Source organism: Haliotis rubra, unplaced genomic scaffold (assembly GCF_003918875.1).
Source record: "Haliotis rubra isolate DU_JTF1 unplaced genomic scaffold, ASM391887v1 Scf1868, whole genome shotgun sequence".
Taxonomy (NCBI): domain Eukaryota; kingdom Metazoa; phylum Mollusca; class Gastropoda; order Lepetellida; family Haliotidae; genus Haliotis; species Haliotis rubra.
Window position 1 is genome coordinate 1 of NW_025765856.1, and position 20,485 is coordinate 20,485.

At 35.7% G+C, this 20,485-nt stretch overlaps 1 protein-coding gene across 1 annotated transcript; it reads left to right on the top strand.

The window, feature by feature from the left end:
• Positions 1–3,117: 3,117 nt before the first annotated feature.
• Positions 3,118–3,762, top strand: LOC124273988 (OVARIAN TUMOR DOMAIN-containing deubiquitinating enzyme 10-like). The gene has a single exon (XM_046709321.1). The coding sequence runs from the start codon at positions 3,118–3,120 to the stop codon at positions 3,760–3,762; it is 645 nt and encodes a 214-aa protein (XP_046565277.1).
• The last annotated feature ends 16,723 nt before the right edge of the window (positions 3,763–20,485 follow it).

Consider the following 20,485-nt stretch of genomic DNA (forward strand, 5'->3'; position numbering starts at 1 on the left):
GGTGGTTACGCATTGCTGCGTTTCTGAAAATACAGAAGTAAACGTTGCATTCGACACCAAACAGAATCCAACCCCATAATGACAGTGTCGTTACTTTATTAACTACGAATTAACGTTCATTAAGTTCATTTCTGTCTTACCATCTTCCTCGATGTTTGCACACACAGACGGGCGGTGGGTAGCCTAGTTGTTAAAGCGTTGGCTCGTCACGCCGAAGACCCGGGTTCGAATCCCCACATGGGTACAATGCGAAGCCCATTTCGGTGTCCCCGCCGTGATGTTGCTGGAATATTGCTAAAAACGGGGTGAAACCAAACTCAGTCAGTGAGCGTGCACACAGACAAAAGTCTATTTCAGTCTCTACTCTATACATCTTATCATAAAAGGTATAGACAAGCATAAAACAGCACCACTTCTTTCGCAACATTGCCATGTTTGTCAGCTTACGCTTTCTGTAAACTAGATCAAAATACGCCTGTGTCTTTGATATAATTGATGTCTTATTTAATGAGCGTATTCTTCTCTTTATTTATCCACCGTCTCTTTCTATTCATGTTTTGTATTTTGCTTAATTTCATTATATATTACAAATGATTATTATTCCTGTCAGCATCCGTATTTGCAGGAGGGAGTAAATCTATTTACTATTATAAATGTAGAATCACTTGCATTCCTGACTTACCGAACATATGAATTCCAGACTTTCCGAACATCTTAATTCAGCATTCAATCTCAAATTCACTCAAATCTTTGCATGCTTCTAGAGGACTTCGCGTGTGGGGCAAGTGTATCGTGTACTTGATAACAATTGGTGACTAAATATGTTAATGAATCGCCCATAAAACCCCTGGTCACATTGTAGAATATATGCATTTGTTCCACAGCAGTGGCATATCGAAAGTTGAGGTGATCACGTCACATAGAAGTGAGCAGAAGTAAAATAACACCAAATGCATGATTGCAATGAATATACTCATATTCTGATTGTGTCATAAGTAAGTACCTGTGTAGGCGAGAGGTATCAGTAGGCAGGGAACATGCTACAAAAAAATTACTATATCAACAGTGCTAAGCTCTTTCTCCCCGTACATGTTCTACAATTCCCTCAGGAAATGAACAGACTGACAGCGAATTATTTGATAATAATATATTGATATAACATATGTTGATCTCTCTTCGACATGCACTCAAATAACAATAATAGTTTGTAATCTCGCAAAGCTATGCAAACATACATAACCAAGCTTGATAAAGTTCCATTTAAAACCTTGCATCTTACAAAGCATACCTTCCATGACTCTTGCACGCATTGGCCATCAAAGCAGCATCTTGCGTTAATGCATCAACAAATGCACAAGCGACCCCTCTCCAGGAAACTACTTTCTTCGCGCTTTACGTTTTCCATCATTGACCTGAACTGGATTGGTTTCTCATTGTTGTGTAAAGTTGTTTGCGTAAATGATATAATATGTGAAGTTATTACTGTTAAATTATTGTTTTACAAATGTCGCAGAGTTTACATCGGTCTTTTAAGCTAACCCCTTAAATAATACTTCATAGATACCGTATAATCATACGCAGTTATATTCTTTGTTCCATAAAATCTAAACTTAGATTTAAAGATATGTCTTCATTTATACGTTTGCATCGATGTATGTCTAAATTCACAAATAAGTTGTTGCTTTTTCCAGTGATGCCCAAGTAGTCCAAATTTTGTTGGCGAAGGATATATATATTTGACTGATCTCGACTTTGTTCATAAGCGGACGTACATTTCCAACCATGCGAGCATTCGTTGTAGCAGTTCTTGTGCTACCCGACTTTGAACTGTAACGCGGCAGGCAAGGGATACACGCATTGTTTTTGACGAGGAAACGTATGATACTATTCTCTCACTTGTGCAAGGTAATTTTCAAACACCAGTTTCCGAAAGAACCAGAGGTCAACGAAATGCCATTATGCATTTCGGTACTGGAGAAGGAAACAGGACTCTCCATAGGCGCTGAACCAAACAATATACTGTACTTCAGAGGGAAGCCAGTTGTGAAACGAACGGATGTTGCTCAGGTTGTCGAACATGCATTTCACAGTCAGAAATCAGCAGGCTACAGAAGGTTATGGCATTTGACAGCTGATTCCATGTCAGGACTTACAGAGACCTCAATACGGAGAGAGAGCTACGGACGAAAGAGAAGTATTCCATTCACACCGCCAAGTTTACAAATAAAGCTATCATCAGACCAGTGGAGAGCAAAGTCTGTGCAATCACATCATCAAGTTGATCTCGTAGATTTCAGCAGAAATGCTGTTAGATGGAAAGGGAAAACATATAAGTTTGTACCTGTCTCTTGTAGATGTATTCAGTAGGTATACATGGCTTTGTGGCGCTGCAAACAAAGAAGAGCAGGGTGTAGCCACTGCTTTGCGCGTGATCTACGAAGAACATGGTCCACCTAAGAAGCTGCAGATGGACCAAGGTGTCGAATTTAAGGGGCATGTAAATGAACTTTGTAAAAGCCTTTAAAATCAAAACCAATACGCAGTAGACCGTATCATCCCCAGTCTCAAGGAAAGGTGGAAAGATCACACAGACAACTGAAAAAGGAAAATAATGTATGACTTTGTAACTATGGGCACTAAGGGTGTAAACTGGGCATCACATTTGCGAAGATATGCCTCAATAATGAATAATGAAAAGAAAGAATGTTTAGGTTGGCAGAGTCCATTTGAAGTGTACTTCGAAGAAAATCAAACAATGTTCTAGAAATAGATTCAGGTGACTTCAATACTGATATTGTAGATGAAAATATTCAACAACCTAATGCCAAGGACAGATTGAGGCAAAGTAAGTATGTTACTCGGACCAGAAGACGGGCTAAAGTCGCGACAAAGAAATCAAATAGACGCAGTGTGCAGAGACAACGAAGACTACACCCCCCGTCAGTGTACAACGTTGGCGACGACGTTTTATGCAAATATAGTTCAAAAAGGAAAACTGGCTCCCTAAGAAACAGTACATTGTAAAAGGGAAAGTACTTTGCACGGAAGTTAAAATCATCGATGTATATGATTTCATTCACAAATCCCATAACAGGAAAGGAGCACACGTCTGAATGGATGTCAGTCGATAGGTTGTCAAGTTCCACAATTGATGCTGAGGTAAAACGAAAGCAACAGGCGTCGTCCAGACCACAGCGCAGGCATCACCGATCTAAGTATCGTATACCATTGTTGGATACCGAAAGACCATTTGCATCTCAAGGTCACATCGTTTATGATCCCCCAGGAAACGGCAACTGTCAGTTTGCAGCCTTGTGTCACCTTTTAGCTAAAATTGGTATATTCCGCTCCTTTAGAACACTTCGAGAGCAGGTTGTGAGTTATCTCGTTGAGCATCCCTACACGCCAGATGGATTCCCCTTGGAACTTTACACCGGTGAAGAATGGGACACATACATATCTGGTATGCTAGATGATGGTACCTACGGTGACCATATAACACTACAAGCAGTCTCAGATATGTTTAATATCAACATAATTGTACACTCATCGCTTGGCATCGATGCTACTGTTACCATAGTTCCCACGCACAGTGTAGCCATCGATACACTCAATCTTGGCCATTTTGCTGAAGAAGAAGGCGAACACTATGTTGCGCTTCAGCTGCATGAAACACAAGACGTACAGCAACTACATGAGGATCAGCTGCCAGTGGTAACAGAAGCAACAGATGCCAAGACAAGATCGTGTAAACAGCAGTGATGACGAAGAATTCATCTCCCGAGAAATACATTCACCATGTGATGATCGAAGTTCGTCTGAATTGGAAGAAAACAGAAAGAAAGAACCAAGACACAGCTTTTACAGAAGAAGCATCAGCGACGACGAACAAGGGCATTCTCCGCAATATTGAGCAGGAACCTATAGGCACTGATGAGTCAAGACAAGTGTCTGATGACAACGGCAGCGATGAAGAATACAACTCTCTACAAAGTCATTCACCATTTGATGGTCCGAGTTATTCTGACTTGGAAGGGAAAAGCAAAGGAAGGGTCAAGAAAAAGCGATGAAGAGCAGGGTCCTTGTTCTGTAGACATGGAACATTCAACACAAGGCTCTGACATGACGATGAACGATGAAGAGCATAATGTACCACGACAAGAACGAGGTCTTTCGCCATGTGATGTTCAGGAACTTTTAGACTCGGAAGGAAGTGGAAATGAGATGTCAAGACGAGACGTTCAAAGCTCCAAATAGTAGCGACGAGGAAGTGAAAATCTCACGTAGAAAAGATCGTCATATGGAAGGAATCGATTATGACGTTTCACAAGATGACCAGGTTACATTTGCTGACTTACCAAACGAAGTTGTGCTTCATATCATTGAGCTATCTTTACAGATAGCCCAGCAGTCTTCTGGCAGAGTACTATGCAAAACAATATTATCTTTCTTGCAAGTTTCACATCAATTTCAGGCATATACTAGGTCATTTCTCCATTTGAGACCGCGAATTTACTGCCCACATATCACCCTACAAAGAATTGTAAGTGTGCGTAGACTAATAATGACCTATGGTAAAAGCAGCGGCGTTGCAATAGAACTCAGAAGAATTGTGAGTCATGTCAGGTGGATCAACGCATGGCTACTTATAGAACAAAATCCATGTGGGTGGTACACAATAAAGAACGTATTTTGGAAAAGGTAGTGTTCAAAAGACTCCACTATCATGTATTGAAATACATGTGTTTGGATTGACATGGCATGTTGAAAAAACACACACTATTTTTTAGTTTTAGCCACCATTCGTTTGCTTCATCTAGTCCTATTGTTGACACATGATGAACATGTCATCATTACAAATTCCTCAAATGTAAGTATGAATGTCCGACTTCAGGAAATGACTTGGGTGTATTTTTCATTGGCGGTCCATCACTTGAATTGGACGTTGTTATTGGAATATGAAGGCACTAGTCATCTGAATATGACAGTCTAACGAGATGAGTTTGAAGTCATGTAGGTTTGAACAGTTTTTCAAACATTCATTCAGTGTCTTTGCGGCAGCATACTTGAAGGTTCTCTTCCAGTAGCTGGCCGCTGGTAATAAGTTCACTGAAAACGTTATACATGTATGTGCATTTATGAATTCAGTGTTTTGAAGTCAGCTCACAATGTCCTTAGTCGCACATTATTAAGTTCATGTATGTTCCCTTGTAGCGTAGCAAATACATATAATTTTCATTACGATTCACCTCTGTCTTAAGCACTGAACATATCATTCAACTTAAAACCTGAAATAGAAAGGATTATTCCAGTTGTTTCCCAATTGAATTGATAGTGGTGGGAAATGGACATGTTAAAATCAAAGAAAGACTGGAGTTCCAACTACTTAGGGATTAAAAGGAATAAAAGCTATTATTACAACTTACCGCGCTTGTTATTACAATTTGCCGCAGTTTGTTAGAATTTACGGCTCAAGCCTCTCAGTTCGAATGATAGTAGAAATAGCCCAAAATATTTCCATTTGTTTTCATTCATTTAACATCCCAGTGATGAGATCTGACCATAATCAGGCCAAACAAACATTGGAATTCGACTTTCTTTGGAAATTAGAAGGAATCAGAGAAGTTATTACATTTTACCGCGCCAGTTATTACAATTTGCCGCAGTTTATTACAATTTACCGCGCTTGTTATTACAATTTGCCGCAGTTTGTTAGAATTTACAGAACCTGCCTCTCAGTACGACTGATAGAAATAATCCAAAATATTGCCTTTTTTCGTTCATTTAACACGCCAGTGGTGGAATGTCACCATGATTAAGTCGAACAAACACTTGAATTCGAGTTTCTTTGGAAATGAGAAAGAATCAGAGATTTTATTACAATTTACCGCGCTTGTTATTACAATTTGCCGCAGTTTGTTAGAATTTACGGCTCAAGCCTCTCAGTTTGAATGATAGTAGAAATAGCCCAAAATATTTCCATTTGTTTTCATTCATTTAACATCCCAGTGATGAGATCTCACTATAATCAGGCCAAACAAACACTGGAATTCGACTTTCTTTGGAAATTAGAAGGAATCAGAGAAGTTATTACAATTTACCGCGCCAGTTATTACAATTTGCCGCAGTTTATTACAATTTACCGCGCTTGTTATTACAATTTGCCGCAGTTTGTTAGAATTTACAGAACCTGCCTCTCAGTACGACTGATAGAAATAATCCCAAATATTGCCTTTTTTCGTTCTTTTAACACGCCAGTGGTGGAATGTGACCATGATGAAGTCGAACAAACACTTGAATTCGACTTTCTTTGGAAATTAGAAGGAATCAGAGATTTTATTACAATTTACCGCGCTTGTTATTACAATTTGCCGCAGTTTGTTAGAATTTACAGAACCCGCTCTCAGTACGACTGATAGAAATAATCCCAAATATTGCCTTTTTCGTTCTTTAACATGCCAGTGGTGGAATGTGACCATGATTAAGTCGAACAAACACTGGAATTCGACTTTCTTTGGAAATTAGAAGGAATCAGAGAATTTTACCGCGCCAGTTATTACAACTTGCCGCTTCTACAATTTACCGCACTTGTTATTACAATTTGCCGCAGTTTGTTAGAATTTACGGCTCCTGCCTCTCAGTTTGAATGACAGAAAATATCCCAAAATATTTCAGTTTTTTTTCATTCATATATCATCCCAGTGATGGATCTGACCATAATGGAGTCAAACAAAGACTGGAATTCGACTTCTTTGGAAATTAGAAGGAATCAGAGAAGTTATTACATTTTACCGCGCCAGTTATTACAATTTGCCGCAGTTTATTACAATTTACCGCGCTTGTTATTACAATTTGCCGCAGTTTGTTAGAATTTACAGCACCTGCATCTCACTTCGACTGATAGAAATAATCCCAAATATTGCCTTTTTTTCGTTCATTTAACACGCCAGTGGTGGAATGTGATCATGATTAAGTCGAACAAACACTTGAATTCGAGTTTCTTTGGAAATGAGAAAGAATCAGAGATTTTATTACAATTTACCGCGCTTGTTATTACAATTTGCCGCAGTTTGTTAGAATTTACGGCTCAAGCCTCTCAGTTTGAATGACAGAAAATATCCCAAAATATTTCAGTTTTTTTCATTCATATAACATCCCAGTGATGGGATCTGACCATAATGAAGCCAAACAAACATTGGAATTCGACTTTCTTTGGAAATTAGAAGGAATCAGAGAAGTTATTACATTTTACCGCGCCAGTTATTACAATTTGCCGCAGTTTATTACAATTTACCGCGCTTGTTATTACAATTTGCCGCAGTTTGTTAGAATTTACAGAACCTGCATCTCAGTACGACTGATAGAAATAATCCCAAAATATTGCCTTTTTTCGTTCATTTAACACGCCAGTGGTGGAATGTCAACATGATTAAGCCGAACAAACACCTGAATTCGAGTTTCTTTGGAAATGAGAAAGAATCAGAGATTTTATTACAATTTACCGCGCTTGTTATTACAATTTGCCGCAGTTTGTTAGAGTTTACGGCTCTCGCCTCTCAGTTTGAATGATGGAAGAAATAGCCCAAAATATTTTGTGTTTTTTTTCATTCATTTAACATCCCAGTGATGGGATCTGACCATAATGAAGTCAAACAAACATTGGAATTCGACTTTCTTTGGAAATTAGAAGGAATCAGAGATGTTATTACATTTTACCGCGCCAGTTATTACAATTTGCCGCAATTTACCGCGCTTTTTTTATTACAATTGCCGCAGTTTGTTACCGCGCTTGTTATTACAATTTGCCGCAGTTTGTTAGAATTTACAGCACCTGCATCTCGCTTGTTATTCTTCGACTGATAGAAATAATCCAAAATATTGCCTTTTTTCGTTCATTTAACATGCCAGTGGTGGAATGTGACCATGATTAAGTCGAACAAACATTGGAATTCGACTTTCTTTGGAAATTAGAAGGAATCAGAGATGTTATTACATTTTACCGCGCCAGTTATTACAATTTGCCGCAGTTTATTACAATTTACCGCGCTTGTTATTACAATTTGCCGCAGTTTGTTAGAATTTACAGAACCTGCATCTCAGTACGACTGATAGAAATAATCCCAAATATTGCCTTTTTTCGTTCATTTAACACGCCAGTGGTGGAATGTCAACATGATTAAGTCGAACAAACACCTGAATTCGAGTTTCTTTGGAAATGAGAAAGAATCAGAGATTTTATTACAATTTACCGCGCTTGTTATTACAATTTGCCGCAGTTTGTTAGAATTTACGGCTCAAGCCTCTCAGTTTGAATGACAGAAAATATCCGAAAATATTTCCGGTTTTTTTTCATTCATATATCATCCCAGTGATGGATCTGACCATGCATTAAGTCAAAACAAACACTGGAATTGACTTTCTTTGGAAATTAGAAGGAATCAGAGAAGTTATTACAATTTACCGCGCCAGTTATTACAATTTGCCGCAGTTTATTACAATTTACCGCGCTTGTTATTACAATTTGCCGCAGTTTGTTAGAATTTACAGAACCTGCCTCTCAGTACGACTGATAGAAATAATCCCAAATATTGCCTTTTTTCGTTCTTTTAACACGCCAGTGGTGGAATGTGACCATGATGAAGTCGAACAAACACTTGAATTCAACTTTCTTTGGAAATTAGAAAGAATCAGAGATTTTATTACAATTTACCGCGCTTGTTATTACAATTTGCCGCAGTTTGTTAGAATTTACAGAACCTGCCTCTCAGTACGACTGATAGAAATAATCCCAAATATTGCCTTTTTTCGTTCTTTTAACATGCCAGTGGTGGAATGTGATCATGATTAAGTCGAACAAACACTGGAATTCGACTTTCTTTGGAAATTAGAAGGAATCAGAGAAGTTATTACAATTTACCGCGCCAGTTATTACAATTTGCCGCAGTTTCTTACAATTTACCGCACTTGTTATTACAATTTGCCGCAGTTTGTTAGAATTTACGGCTCAAGCCTCTCAGTTTGAATGACAGAAAATATCCCAAAATATTTCAGTTTTTTTTTCATTCATATATCATCCCAGTGATGGGATCTGACCATAATGGAGTCAAACAAACACTGGAATTCGACTTTCTTTGGAAATTAGAAGGAATCAGAGAAGTTATTACATTTTACCGCGCCAGTTATTACAATTTGCCGCAGTTTATTACAATTTACCGCGCTTGTTATTACAATTTGCCGCAGTTTGTTAGAATTTACAGCACCTGCATCTCACTTCGACTGATAGAAATAATCCCATATATTGCCTTTTTTCGTTCATTTAACACGCCAGTGGTGGAATGTGATCATGATTAAGTCGAACAAACACTGGAATTCGAGTTTCTTTGGAAATGAGAAAGAATCAGAGATTTTATTACAATTTATCGCGCTTGTTATTACAATTTGCCGCAGTTTGTTAGAATTTACGGCTCAAGCCTCTCAGTTTGAATGACAGAAAATATCCCAAAATATTTCAGTTTTTTTTTCATTCATATATCATCCCAGTGATGGGATCTGACCATAATGAAGCCAAACAAACAATGGAATTCGACTTTCTTTGGAAATTAGAAGGAATCAGAGAAGTTATTACATTTTACCGCGCCAGTTATTACAATTTGCCGCAGTTTATTACAATTTACCGCGCTTGTTATTACAATTTGCCGCAGTTTGTTAGAATTTACAGAACCTGCATCTCAGTACGACTGATAGAAATAATCCCAAAATATTGCCTTTTTTCGTTCATTTAACACGCCAGTGGTGGAATGTCAACATGATTAAGTCGAACAAACACCTGGATTCGAGTTTCTTTGGAAATGAGAAAGAATCAGAGATTTTATTACAATTTACCGCGCTTGTTATTACAATTTGCCGCAGTTTGTTAGAGTTTACGGCTCAAGCCTCTCAGTTTGAATGATGAAAGAAATAGCCCAAAATATTTCAGGGTTTTTTTCATTCATTTAACATCCCAGTGATGGGATATGACCATAATGAAGTCAAACAAACATTGGAATTCGACTTTCTTTGGAAATTAGAAGGAATCAGAGATGTTATTACATTTTACCGCGCCAGTTATTACAATTTGCCGCAGTTTATTACAATTTACCGCGCTTGTTATTACAATTTGCCGCAGTTTGTTAGAATTTACAGCACCTGCATCTCACTTCGACTGATAGAAATAATCCAAAATATTGCCTTTTTTCGTTCATTTAACATGCCAGTGGTGGAATGTGACCATGATTAAGTCGAACAAACACTGGAATTCGAGTTTCTTTGGAAATTAGAAGGAATCAGAGATTTTATTACAATTTACCGCGCTTGTTATTACAATTTGCCGCAGTTTGTTAGGAATTTACGGCTCAAGCCTCTCAGTTTGAATGACAGAAAATATCCCAAAAATATTTCCGGTTTTTTCATTCATTGATATATCATCCCAGTGATGGGATCTGACCATGATTAAGTCGAACAAACACTGGAATTCGACTTTCTTTGGAAATTAGAAGGAATCAGAGAAGTTATTACAATTTACCGCGCCAGTTATTACAATTTGCCGCAGTTTATTACAATTTACCGCGCTTGTTATTACAATTTGCCGCAGTTTGTTAGAATTTACAGAACCTGCCTCTCAGTACGACTGATAGAAATAATCCCAAATATTGCCTTTTTCGTTCTTTTAACACGCCAGTGGTGGAATGTGACCATGATGAAGTCGAACAAACACTTGAATTCAACTTTCTTTGGAAATTAGAAAGAATCAGAGATTTTATTACAATTTACCGCGCTTGTTGTTATTACAATTTGCCGCAGTTTGTTAGAATTTACAGAACCCGCCTCTCAGTACGACTGATAGAAATAATCCCAAATATTGCCTTTTTTCGTTCTTTTAACATGCCAATGGTGGAATGCATGACCATGATTAAGTCGAACAAACACTGGAATTCGACTTTCTTTGGAAATTAGAAGGAATCAGAGAAGTTATTACAATTTACCGCGCCAGTTATTACAATTTGCCGCAGTTTATTACAATTTACCGCGCTTGTTATTACAATTTGCCGCAGTTTGTTTGAATTTACAGAACCTGCCTCTCAGTACGACTGATAGAAATAATCCAAAATATTGCCTTTTTTTCGTTCTTTTAACATGCCAGTGGTGGAATGTGACCATGATTAAGTCGAACAAACACTGGAATTCGAGTTTCTTTCTTTGGAAATTAGAAGGAATCAGAGATTTTATTACAATTTACCGCGCTTGTTATTACAATTTGCCGCAGTTTGTTAGAATTTACGGCTCCTGCCTCTCAGTTTGAATGATAGAAATAATCCCAAAATATTGCCTTTTTTCCATTCATTTAACATCCCAGTGATGGGATCTGACCATAATGAAGGCCAAACAAACACTGGAATTCGACTTTCTTTGGAAATTAGAAGGAATCAGAGATGTTATTACAATTTACCGCGCTTGTTATTACAATTTGCCGCAGTTTGTTAGAATTTACGGCTTCTGCCTCTCAGTTTGAATGATAGAAATATCCCAAAATATTTCAGTTTTTTCCATTCATTTAACATCCCAGTGATGGGATCTGACCATAATGAAGCCAAACAAACAATGGAATTCGACTTTCTTTGGAAATTAGAAGGAATCAGAGAAGTTATTACATTTTACCGCGCCAGTTATTACAATTTGCCGCAGTTTATTACAATTTACCGCGCTCGTTATTACAATTTGCCGCAGTTTGTTACCGTTTTCGATTAATGCCGATGTTTTCAAAGTCCGGGGTTTGATTTTTGTAAAGCTGGAATTCGACCTTCTTTGGAAAGTAGAATGAATCAGAGATGCCGATGTTTTCAAGGTCCGGGTAGGGATTTTTATAAAGCTTAGTCTCACATTTTAGCATCATGAATGTTTCCTTGCATAATAGGCAATGAAATGTATTTTATTACATTTTACCGCAGGGGTTATTACAATTTGCCGCAGTTTCAGTTATTACAATTTGCCGCAGTTTTTATTACAATTTACCGCGGCTCAGTTATTACAATTTACCGCGTTTTTTATTACAATTTACCGCGGTATTACATTTTACCGCGGTGTTATTACAATTTGCCGCAGTTTATTACATTTTACCGCGTTATTACAATTTACGTCGTAACAACTCTTCACGTTAGTTACTATTTACATCTGAATCTAACTTAGTCGATAGGACTCTCAAGCTAGTTACTATTTACATCTGAATCTAACTTAGTCGATAGGACTCTTCACGTTAGTTACTATTTACATCTGAATCTAACTTAGTCGATAGGACTCTCAAGCTAGTTACTATTTACATCTGAATCTAACTTAGTCGATAGGACTCTTCACGCTAGTTACTATTTACATTTGAATCTAACTTAGTCGATAGGACTCTTCACGTTAGTTACTATTTACATTTGAATCTAACTTAGTCGATAGGACTCTTCACGTTAGTTACTATTTACATTTGAATCTAACTTAGTCGATAGGACTCTTCACGTTAGCCTAGCTTAGGCGATAGGACTCTTCACGTTAGTTACTATTTCCTACATTTGAATCTAACTTAGTTGATAGGACTCTTTACGTTAGTTACTATTTACATCTGAATCTAACTTAGTCGATAGGACTCTTCACGTTAGTTACTATTTACATTTGAATCTAACTTAGTCGATAGGACTCTTCACGTTAGTTACTATTTACATTTGAATCTAACTTAGTTGATAGGACTCTTCACGTTAGTTACTATTTACATCTGAATCTAACTTAGTAGATAGGACTCTTCACGTTAGTTACTATTTACATTTGAATCTAACTTAGTCGATAGGACTCTTCACGTTAGTTACTATTTACATTTGAATCTAACTTAGTCGATAGGACTCTTCACGTTAGTTACTATTTACATCTGAATCTAACTTAGTCGATAGGACTCTTCACGTTAGTTACTATTTACATTTGAATCTAACTTAGTCGATGGACTCTTTCACGTTAGTTACTATTTACATTTGAATCTAACTTAGTAGATAGGACTCTTCACGTTAGTTACTATTTACATTTGAATCTAACTTAGTCGATAGGACTCTTCACGTTAGTTACTATTTACATTTGAATCTAACTTAGTCGATAGGACTCTTCACGTTAGTTACTATTTACATCTGAATCTAACTTAGTCGATAGGACTCTTCACGTTAGTTACTATTTACATTTGAATCTAACTTAGTAGATGGGACTCTTCACGTTAGTTACTATTTACATTTGAATCTAACTTAGTAGATAGGACTCTTCACGTTAGTTACTATTTACATTTGAATCTAACTTAGTCGATAGGACTCTTCACGTTAGTTACTATTTACATTTGAATCTAACTTAGTAGATAGGACTCTTCACGTTAGTTACTATTTACATTTGAATCTAACTTAGTCGATAGGACTCTTCACGTTAGTTACTATTTACATTTGAATCTAACTTAGTAGATAGGACTCTTCACGTTAGTTACTATTACACATCTGAATCTAACTTAGTCGATAGGACTCTTCACGTTAGTTACTATTTACATTTGAATCTAACTTAGTAGATAGGACTCTTCACGTTAGTTACTATTTACATTTGAATCTAACTTAGTAGATAGGACTCTTCACGTTAGTTACTATTTACATTTGAATCTAACTTAGTCGATAGGACTCTTCACGTTAGTTACTATTTACATCTGAATCTAACTTAGTCGATAGGACTCTTCACGTTAGTTACTATTTACATCTGAATCTAACTTAGTCGATAGGACTCTTCACGTTAGTTACTATTTACATTTGAATCTAACTTAGTCGATAGGACTCTTCACGTTAGTTACTATTTACATCTGAATCTAACTTAGTCGATAGGACTCTTCACGTTAGTTACTATTTACATTTGAATCTAACTTAGTCGATAGGACTCTTCACGTTAGTTACTATTTACATCTGAATCTAACTTAGTCGATAGGACTCTTCACGTTAGTTACTATTTACATCTGAATCTAACTTAGTCGATAGGACTCTTCACGTTAGTTACTATTTACATTTGAATCTAACTTAGTCGATAGGACTCTTCACGTTAGTTACTATTTACATTTGAATCTAACTTAGTTGATAGGACTCTTCACGTTAGTTACTATTTACATTTGAATCTAACTTAGTCGATAGGACTCTTCACGTTAGTTACTATTTACATTTGAATCTAACTTAGTTGATAGGACTCTTCACGTTAGTTACTATTTACATTTGAATCTAACTTAGTCGATAGGACTCTTCACGTTAGTTACTATTTACATCTGAATCTAACTTAGTCGATAGGACTCTTCACGTTAGTTACTATTTACATTTGAATCTAACTTAGTCGATAGGACTCTTCACGTTAGTTACTATTTACATCTGAATCTAACTTAGTTGATAGGACTCTTCACGTTAGTTACTATTTACATCTGAATCTAACTTAGGCGATAGGACTCTTCACGCTAGTTACTATTTACATTTGAATCTAACTTAGTTGATAGCACTCTTCACGTTAGTTACTATTTACATTTGAATCTAACTTAGTCGATAGGACTCTTCACGTTAGTTACTATTTACATCTGAATCTAACTTAGTCGATAGGACTCTACACGTTAGGTACTATTTACATTTCAATCTAACTTAGTCGATGGCACTCTTCACGTTAGTTACTATTTACATCTGAATCTAACTTGGTCGATAGGACTCTTCACGTTAGTTACTATTTACATTTGAATCTAACTTAGTCGATAGGACTCTTCACGTTAGTTACTATTTACATTTGAATCTAACTTAGTCGATAGGACTCTTCACGTTAGTTACTATTTACATTTGAATCTAACTTAGTCGATAGGACTCTTCACGTTAGTTACTATTTACATTTGAATCTAACTTAGTTGATAGGACTCTTCACGTTAGTTACTATTTACATCTGAATCTAACTTAGTTGATAGGACTCTTCACGTTAGTTACTATTTACATCTGAATCTAACTTAGTCGATAGGACATTTCACGCTAGTTACTATTTACATCTGAATCTAACTTAGTTGATAGCACTCTTCACGTTAGTTACTATTTACATTTGAATCTAACTTAGTCGATAGGACTCTACACGTTAGGTACTATTTACATTTCAATCTAACTTAGTCGATAGCACTCTTCACGTTAGTTACTATTTACATCTGAATCTAACTTAGTCGATAGGACTCTTCACGTTAGTTACTATTTACATTTGAATCTAACTAAGTCGATAGGACTCTTCACGTTAGTTACTATTTACATTTGAATCTAACTTAGTTGATAGGACTCTTCACGTTAGTTACTATTTACATCTGAATCTAACTTAGTCGATAGGACTCTTCACGTTAGTTACTATTTACATCTGAATCTAACTTAGTCGATAGGACATTTCACGCTAGTTACTATTTACATCTGAATCTAACTTAGTTGATAGGACTCTTCACGCTAGTTACTATTTACATTTGAATCTAACTTAGTCGATAGGACTCTTCACGTTAGTTACTATTTACATCTGAATCTAACTTAGTCGATAGGACTCTTCACGTTAGTTACTATTTACATTTGAATCTAACTTAGTCGATAGGACTCTTCACGTTAGTTACTATTTACATCTGAATCTAACTTAGTTGATAGCACTCTTCACGTTAGTTACTATTTACATCTGAATCTAACTTAGTCGATAGGACTCTTCACGTTAGTTACTATTTACATTTGAATCTAACTTAGTCGATAGGACTCTTCACGTTAGTTACTATTTACATTTGAATCTAACTTAGTTGATAGGACTCTTCACGTTAGTTACTATTTACATTTGAATCTAACTTAGTCGATAGGACTCTTCACGTTAGTTACTATTTACATTTGAATCTAACTTAGTTGATAGGACTCTTCACGTTAGTTACTATTTACATCTGAATCTAACTTAGTCGATAGGACTCTTCACGTTAGTTACTATTTACATCTGAATCTAACTTAGTCGATAGGACTCTTCACGTTAGTTACTATTTACATTTGAATCTAACTTAGTCGATAGGACTCTTCACGTTAGTTACTATTTACATTTGAATCTAACTTAGTCGATAGGACTCTTCACGTTAGTTACTATTTACATTTGAATCTAACTTAGTCGATAGGACTCTTCACGTTAGTTACTATTTACATTTGAATCTAACTTAGTTGATAGGACTCTTCACGTTAGTTACTATTTACATTTGAATCTAACTTAGTCGATAGGACTCTTCACGTTAGTTACTATTTACATTTGAATCTAACTTAGTCGATAGGACTCTTCACGTTAGTTACTATTTACATTTGAATCTAACTTAGTCGATAGGACTCTTCACGTTAGTTACTATTTACATTTGAATCTAACTTAGTAGATAGGACTCTTCACGTTAGTTACTATTTACATTTGAATCTAACTTAGTTGATAGGACTCTTCACGTTAGTTACTATTTACATTTGAATCTAACTTAGTCGATGGGACTCTTCACGTTAGTTACTATTTACATCTGAATCTAACTTAGTCGATAGGACTCTTCACGTTAGTTACTATTTACATTTGAATCTAACTTAGTCGATAGGACTCTTCACGTTAGTTACTATTTACATTTGAATCTAACTTAGTCGATAGGACTCTTCACGTTAGTTACTATTTACATCTGAATCTAACTTAGTCGATAGGACTCTTCACGTTAGTTACTATTTACATTTGAATCTAACTTAGTCGATAGGACTCTTCACGTTAGTTACTATTTACATCTGAATCTAACTTAGTCGATAGGACTCTTCACGTTAGTTACTATTTACATCTGAATCTAACTTAGTCGATAGGACTCTTCACGTTAGTTACTATTTACATCTGAATCTAACTTAGTTCGATAGGACTCTTCACGTTAGTTACTATTTACATTTGAATCTAACTTAGTCGATAGGACTCTTCACGTTAGTTACTATTTACATTTGAATCTAACTTAGTCGATAGGACTCTTCACGTTAGTTACTATTTACATCTGAATCTAACTTAGTCGATAGGACTCTTCACGTTAGTTACTATTTACATTTGAATCTAACTTAGTCGATGGGACTCTTCACGTTAGTTACTATTTACATTTGAATCTAACTTAGTCGATAGGACTCTTCACGTTAGTTACTATTTACATTTGAATCTAACTTAGTCGATAGGACTCTTCACGTTAGTTACTATTTACATCTGAATCTAACTTAGTCGATAGGACTCTTCACGTTAGTTACTATTTACATCTGAATCTAACTTAGTAGATAGGACTCTTCACGTTAGTTACTATTTACATTTGAATCTAACTTAGTCGATAGGACTCTTCACGTTAGTTACTATTTACATTTGAATCTAACTTAGTAGATAGGACTCTTCACGTTAGTTACTATTTACATTTGAATCTAACTTAGTCGATAGGACTCTTCACGTTAGTTACTATTTACATCTGAATCTAACTTAGTAGATAGGACTCTTCACGTTAGTTACTATTTACATCTGAATCTAACTTAGTTGATAGGACTCTTCACGTTAGTTACTATTTACATTTGAATCTAACTTAGTCGATAGGACTCTTCACGTTAGTTACTATTTACATTTGAATCTAACTTAGTTGATAGGACTCTTCACGTTAGTTACTATTTACATTTGAATCTAACTTAGTCGATAGGACTCTTCACGTTAGTTACTATTTACATTTGAATCTAACTTAGTTGATAGGACTCTTCACGTTAGTTACTATTTACATTTGAATCTAACTTAGTTGATAGGACTCTTTACGTTAGGTACTATTTACATCTGAATCTAACTTAGTCGATAGGACTCTTCACGTTAGTTACTATTTACATTTGAATCTAACTTAGTCGATAGGACTCTTCACGTTAGTTACTATTTACATCTGAATCTAACTTAGTCGATAGGACTCTTCACGTTAGTTACTATTTACATCTGAATCTAACTTAGTCGATAGGACTCTTCACGTTAGTTACTATTTACATTTGAATCTAACTTAGTCGATAGGACTCTTCACGTTAGTTACTATTTACATTTGAATCTAACTTAGTCGATAGGACTCTTCACGTTAGTTACTATTTACATCTGAATCTAACTTAGTCGATAGGACTCTACACGTTAGGTACTATTTACATTTCAATCTAACTTAGTCGATGGCACTCTTCACGTTAGTTACTATTTACATCTGAATCTAACTTAGTCGATAGGACTCTTCACGTTAGTTACTATTTACATTTGAATCTAACTAAGTCGATAGGACTCTTCACGTTAGTTACTATTTACATTTGAATCTAACTTAGTCGATAGCACTCTTCACGTTAGTTACTATTTACATCTGAATCTAACTTAGTCGATAGGACTCTTCACGTTAGTTACTATTTACATTTGAATCTAACTTAGTTGATAGGACTCTTCACGTTAGTTACTATTTACATCTGAATCTAACTTAGTTGATAGGACTCTTCACGTTAGTTACTATTTACATCTGAATCTAACTTAGTCGATAGGACTCTTCACGTTAGTTACTATTTACATCTGAATCTAACTTAGTTGATAGCACTCTTCACGTTAGTTACTATTTACATTTGAATCTAACTTAGTCGATAGGACTCTACACGTTAGGTACCATTTACATTTCAATCTAACTTAGTCGATAGCACTCTTCACGTTAGTTACTATTTACATCTGAATCTAACTTAGTCGATAGGACTCTTCACGTTAGTTACTATTTACATTTGAATCTAACTTAGTCGATAGGACTCTTCACGTTAGTTACTATTTACATTTGAATCTAACTTAGTCGATAGGACTCTTCACGTTAGTTACTATTTACATCTGAATCTAACTTAGTCGATAGGACTCTTCACGTTAGTTACTATTTACATCTGAATCTAACTTAGTCGATAGGACTCTTCACGTTAGTTACTATTTACATCTGAATCTAACTTAGTCGATAGGACTCTTCACGTTAGTTACTATTTACATTTGAATCTAACTTAGTCGATAGGACTCTTCACGTTAGTTACTATTTACATCTGAATCTAACTTAGTCGATAGGACTCTTCACGTTAGTTACTATTTACATTTGAATCTAACTTAGTCGATAGGACTCTTCACGTTAGTTACTATTTACATTTGAATCTAACTTAGTCGATAGGACTCTTCACGTTAGTTACTATTTACATCTGAATCTAACTTAGTCGATAGGACTCTTCACGTTAGTTACTATTTACATTTGAATCTAACTTAGTCGATAGGACTCTTCACGTTAGTTACTATTTACATTTGAATCTAACTTAGTTGATAGGACTCTTCACGTTAGTTACTATTTACATTTGAATCTAACTTAGTCGATAGGACTCTTCACGTTAGTTACTATTTACATTTGAATCTAACTTAGTCGATAGGACTCTTCACGTTAGTTACTATTTACATCTGAATCTAACTTAGTCGATAGGACTCTTCACGTTAGTTACTATTTACATCTGAATCTAACTTAGTCGATAGGACTCTTCACGTTAGTTACTATTTACATTTGAATCTAACTTAGTTGATAGGACTCTTCACGTTAGTTACTATTTACATTTGAATCTAACTTAGTCGATAGGACTCTTCACGTTAGTTACTATTTACATTTGAATCTAACTTAGTCGATAGGACTCTTCACGTTAGTTACTATTTACATTTGAATCTAACTTAGTCGATAGGACTCTTCACGTTAGTTACTATTTACATTTGAATCTAACTTAGTCGATAGGACTCTTCATGTTAGTTACTATTTACATTTGAATCTAACTTAGTCGATAGGACTCTTCACGTTAGTTACTATTAACATTTCAATCTAACTTAGTCGATTGGACTCTTCACGTTAGTTACTATTTACATTTGAATCTAACTTAGTCGATAGGACTCTTCACGTTAGTTACTATTTACATTTGAATCTAACTTAGTTGATAGGACTCTTCACGTTAGTTACTATTTACATTTGAATCTAACTTAGTCGATAGGACTCTTCACGTTAGTTACTATTTACATTTGAATCTAACTTAGTCGATAGGACTCTTCACGTTAGTTACTATTTACATCTGAATCTAACTTAGTCGATAGGACTCTTCACGTTAGTTACTATTTACATCTGAATCTAACTTAGTCGATAGGACTCTTCACGTTAGTTACTATTTACATTTGAATCTAACTTAGTTGATAGGACTCTTCACGTTAGTTACTATTTACATTTGAATCTAACTTAGTCGATAGGACTCTTCACGTTAGTTACTATTTACATTTGAATCTAACTTAGTCGATAGGACTCTTCACGTTAGTTACTATTTACATTTGAATCTAACTTAGTCGATAGGACTCTTCACGTTAGTTACTA

Excerpts from the sequence above, each read along its gene's own strand:
- LOC124273988 (XM_046709321.1), top strand. The coding sequence starts at position 3,118 with ATGTCAGTCGATAGGTTGTCAAGTTCCACAATTGATGCTGAGGTAAAA.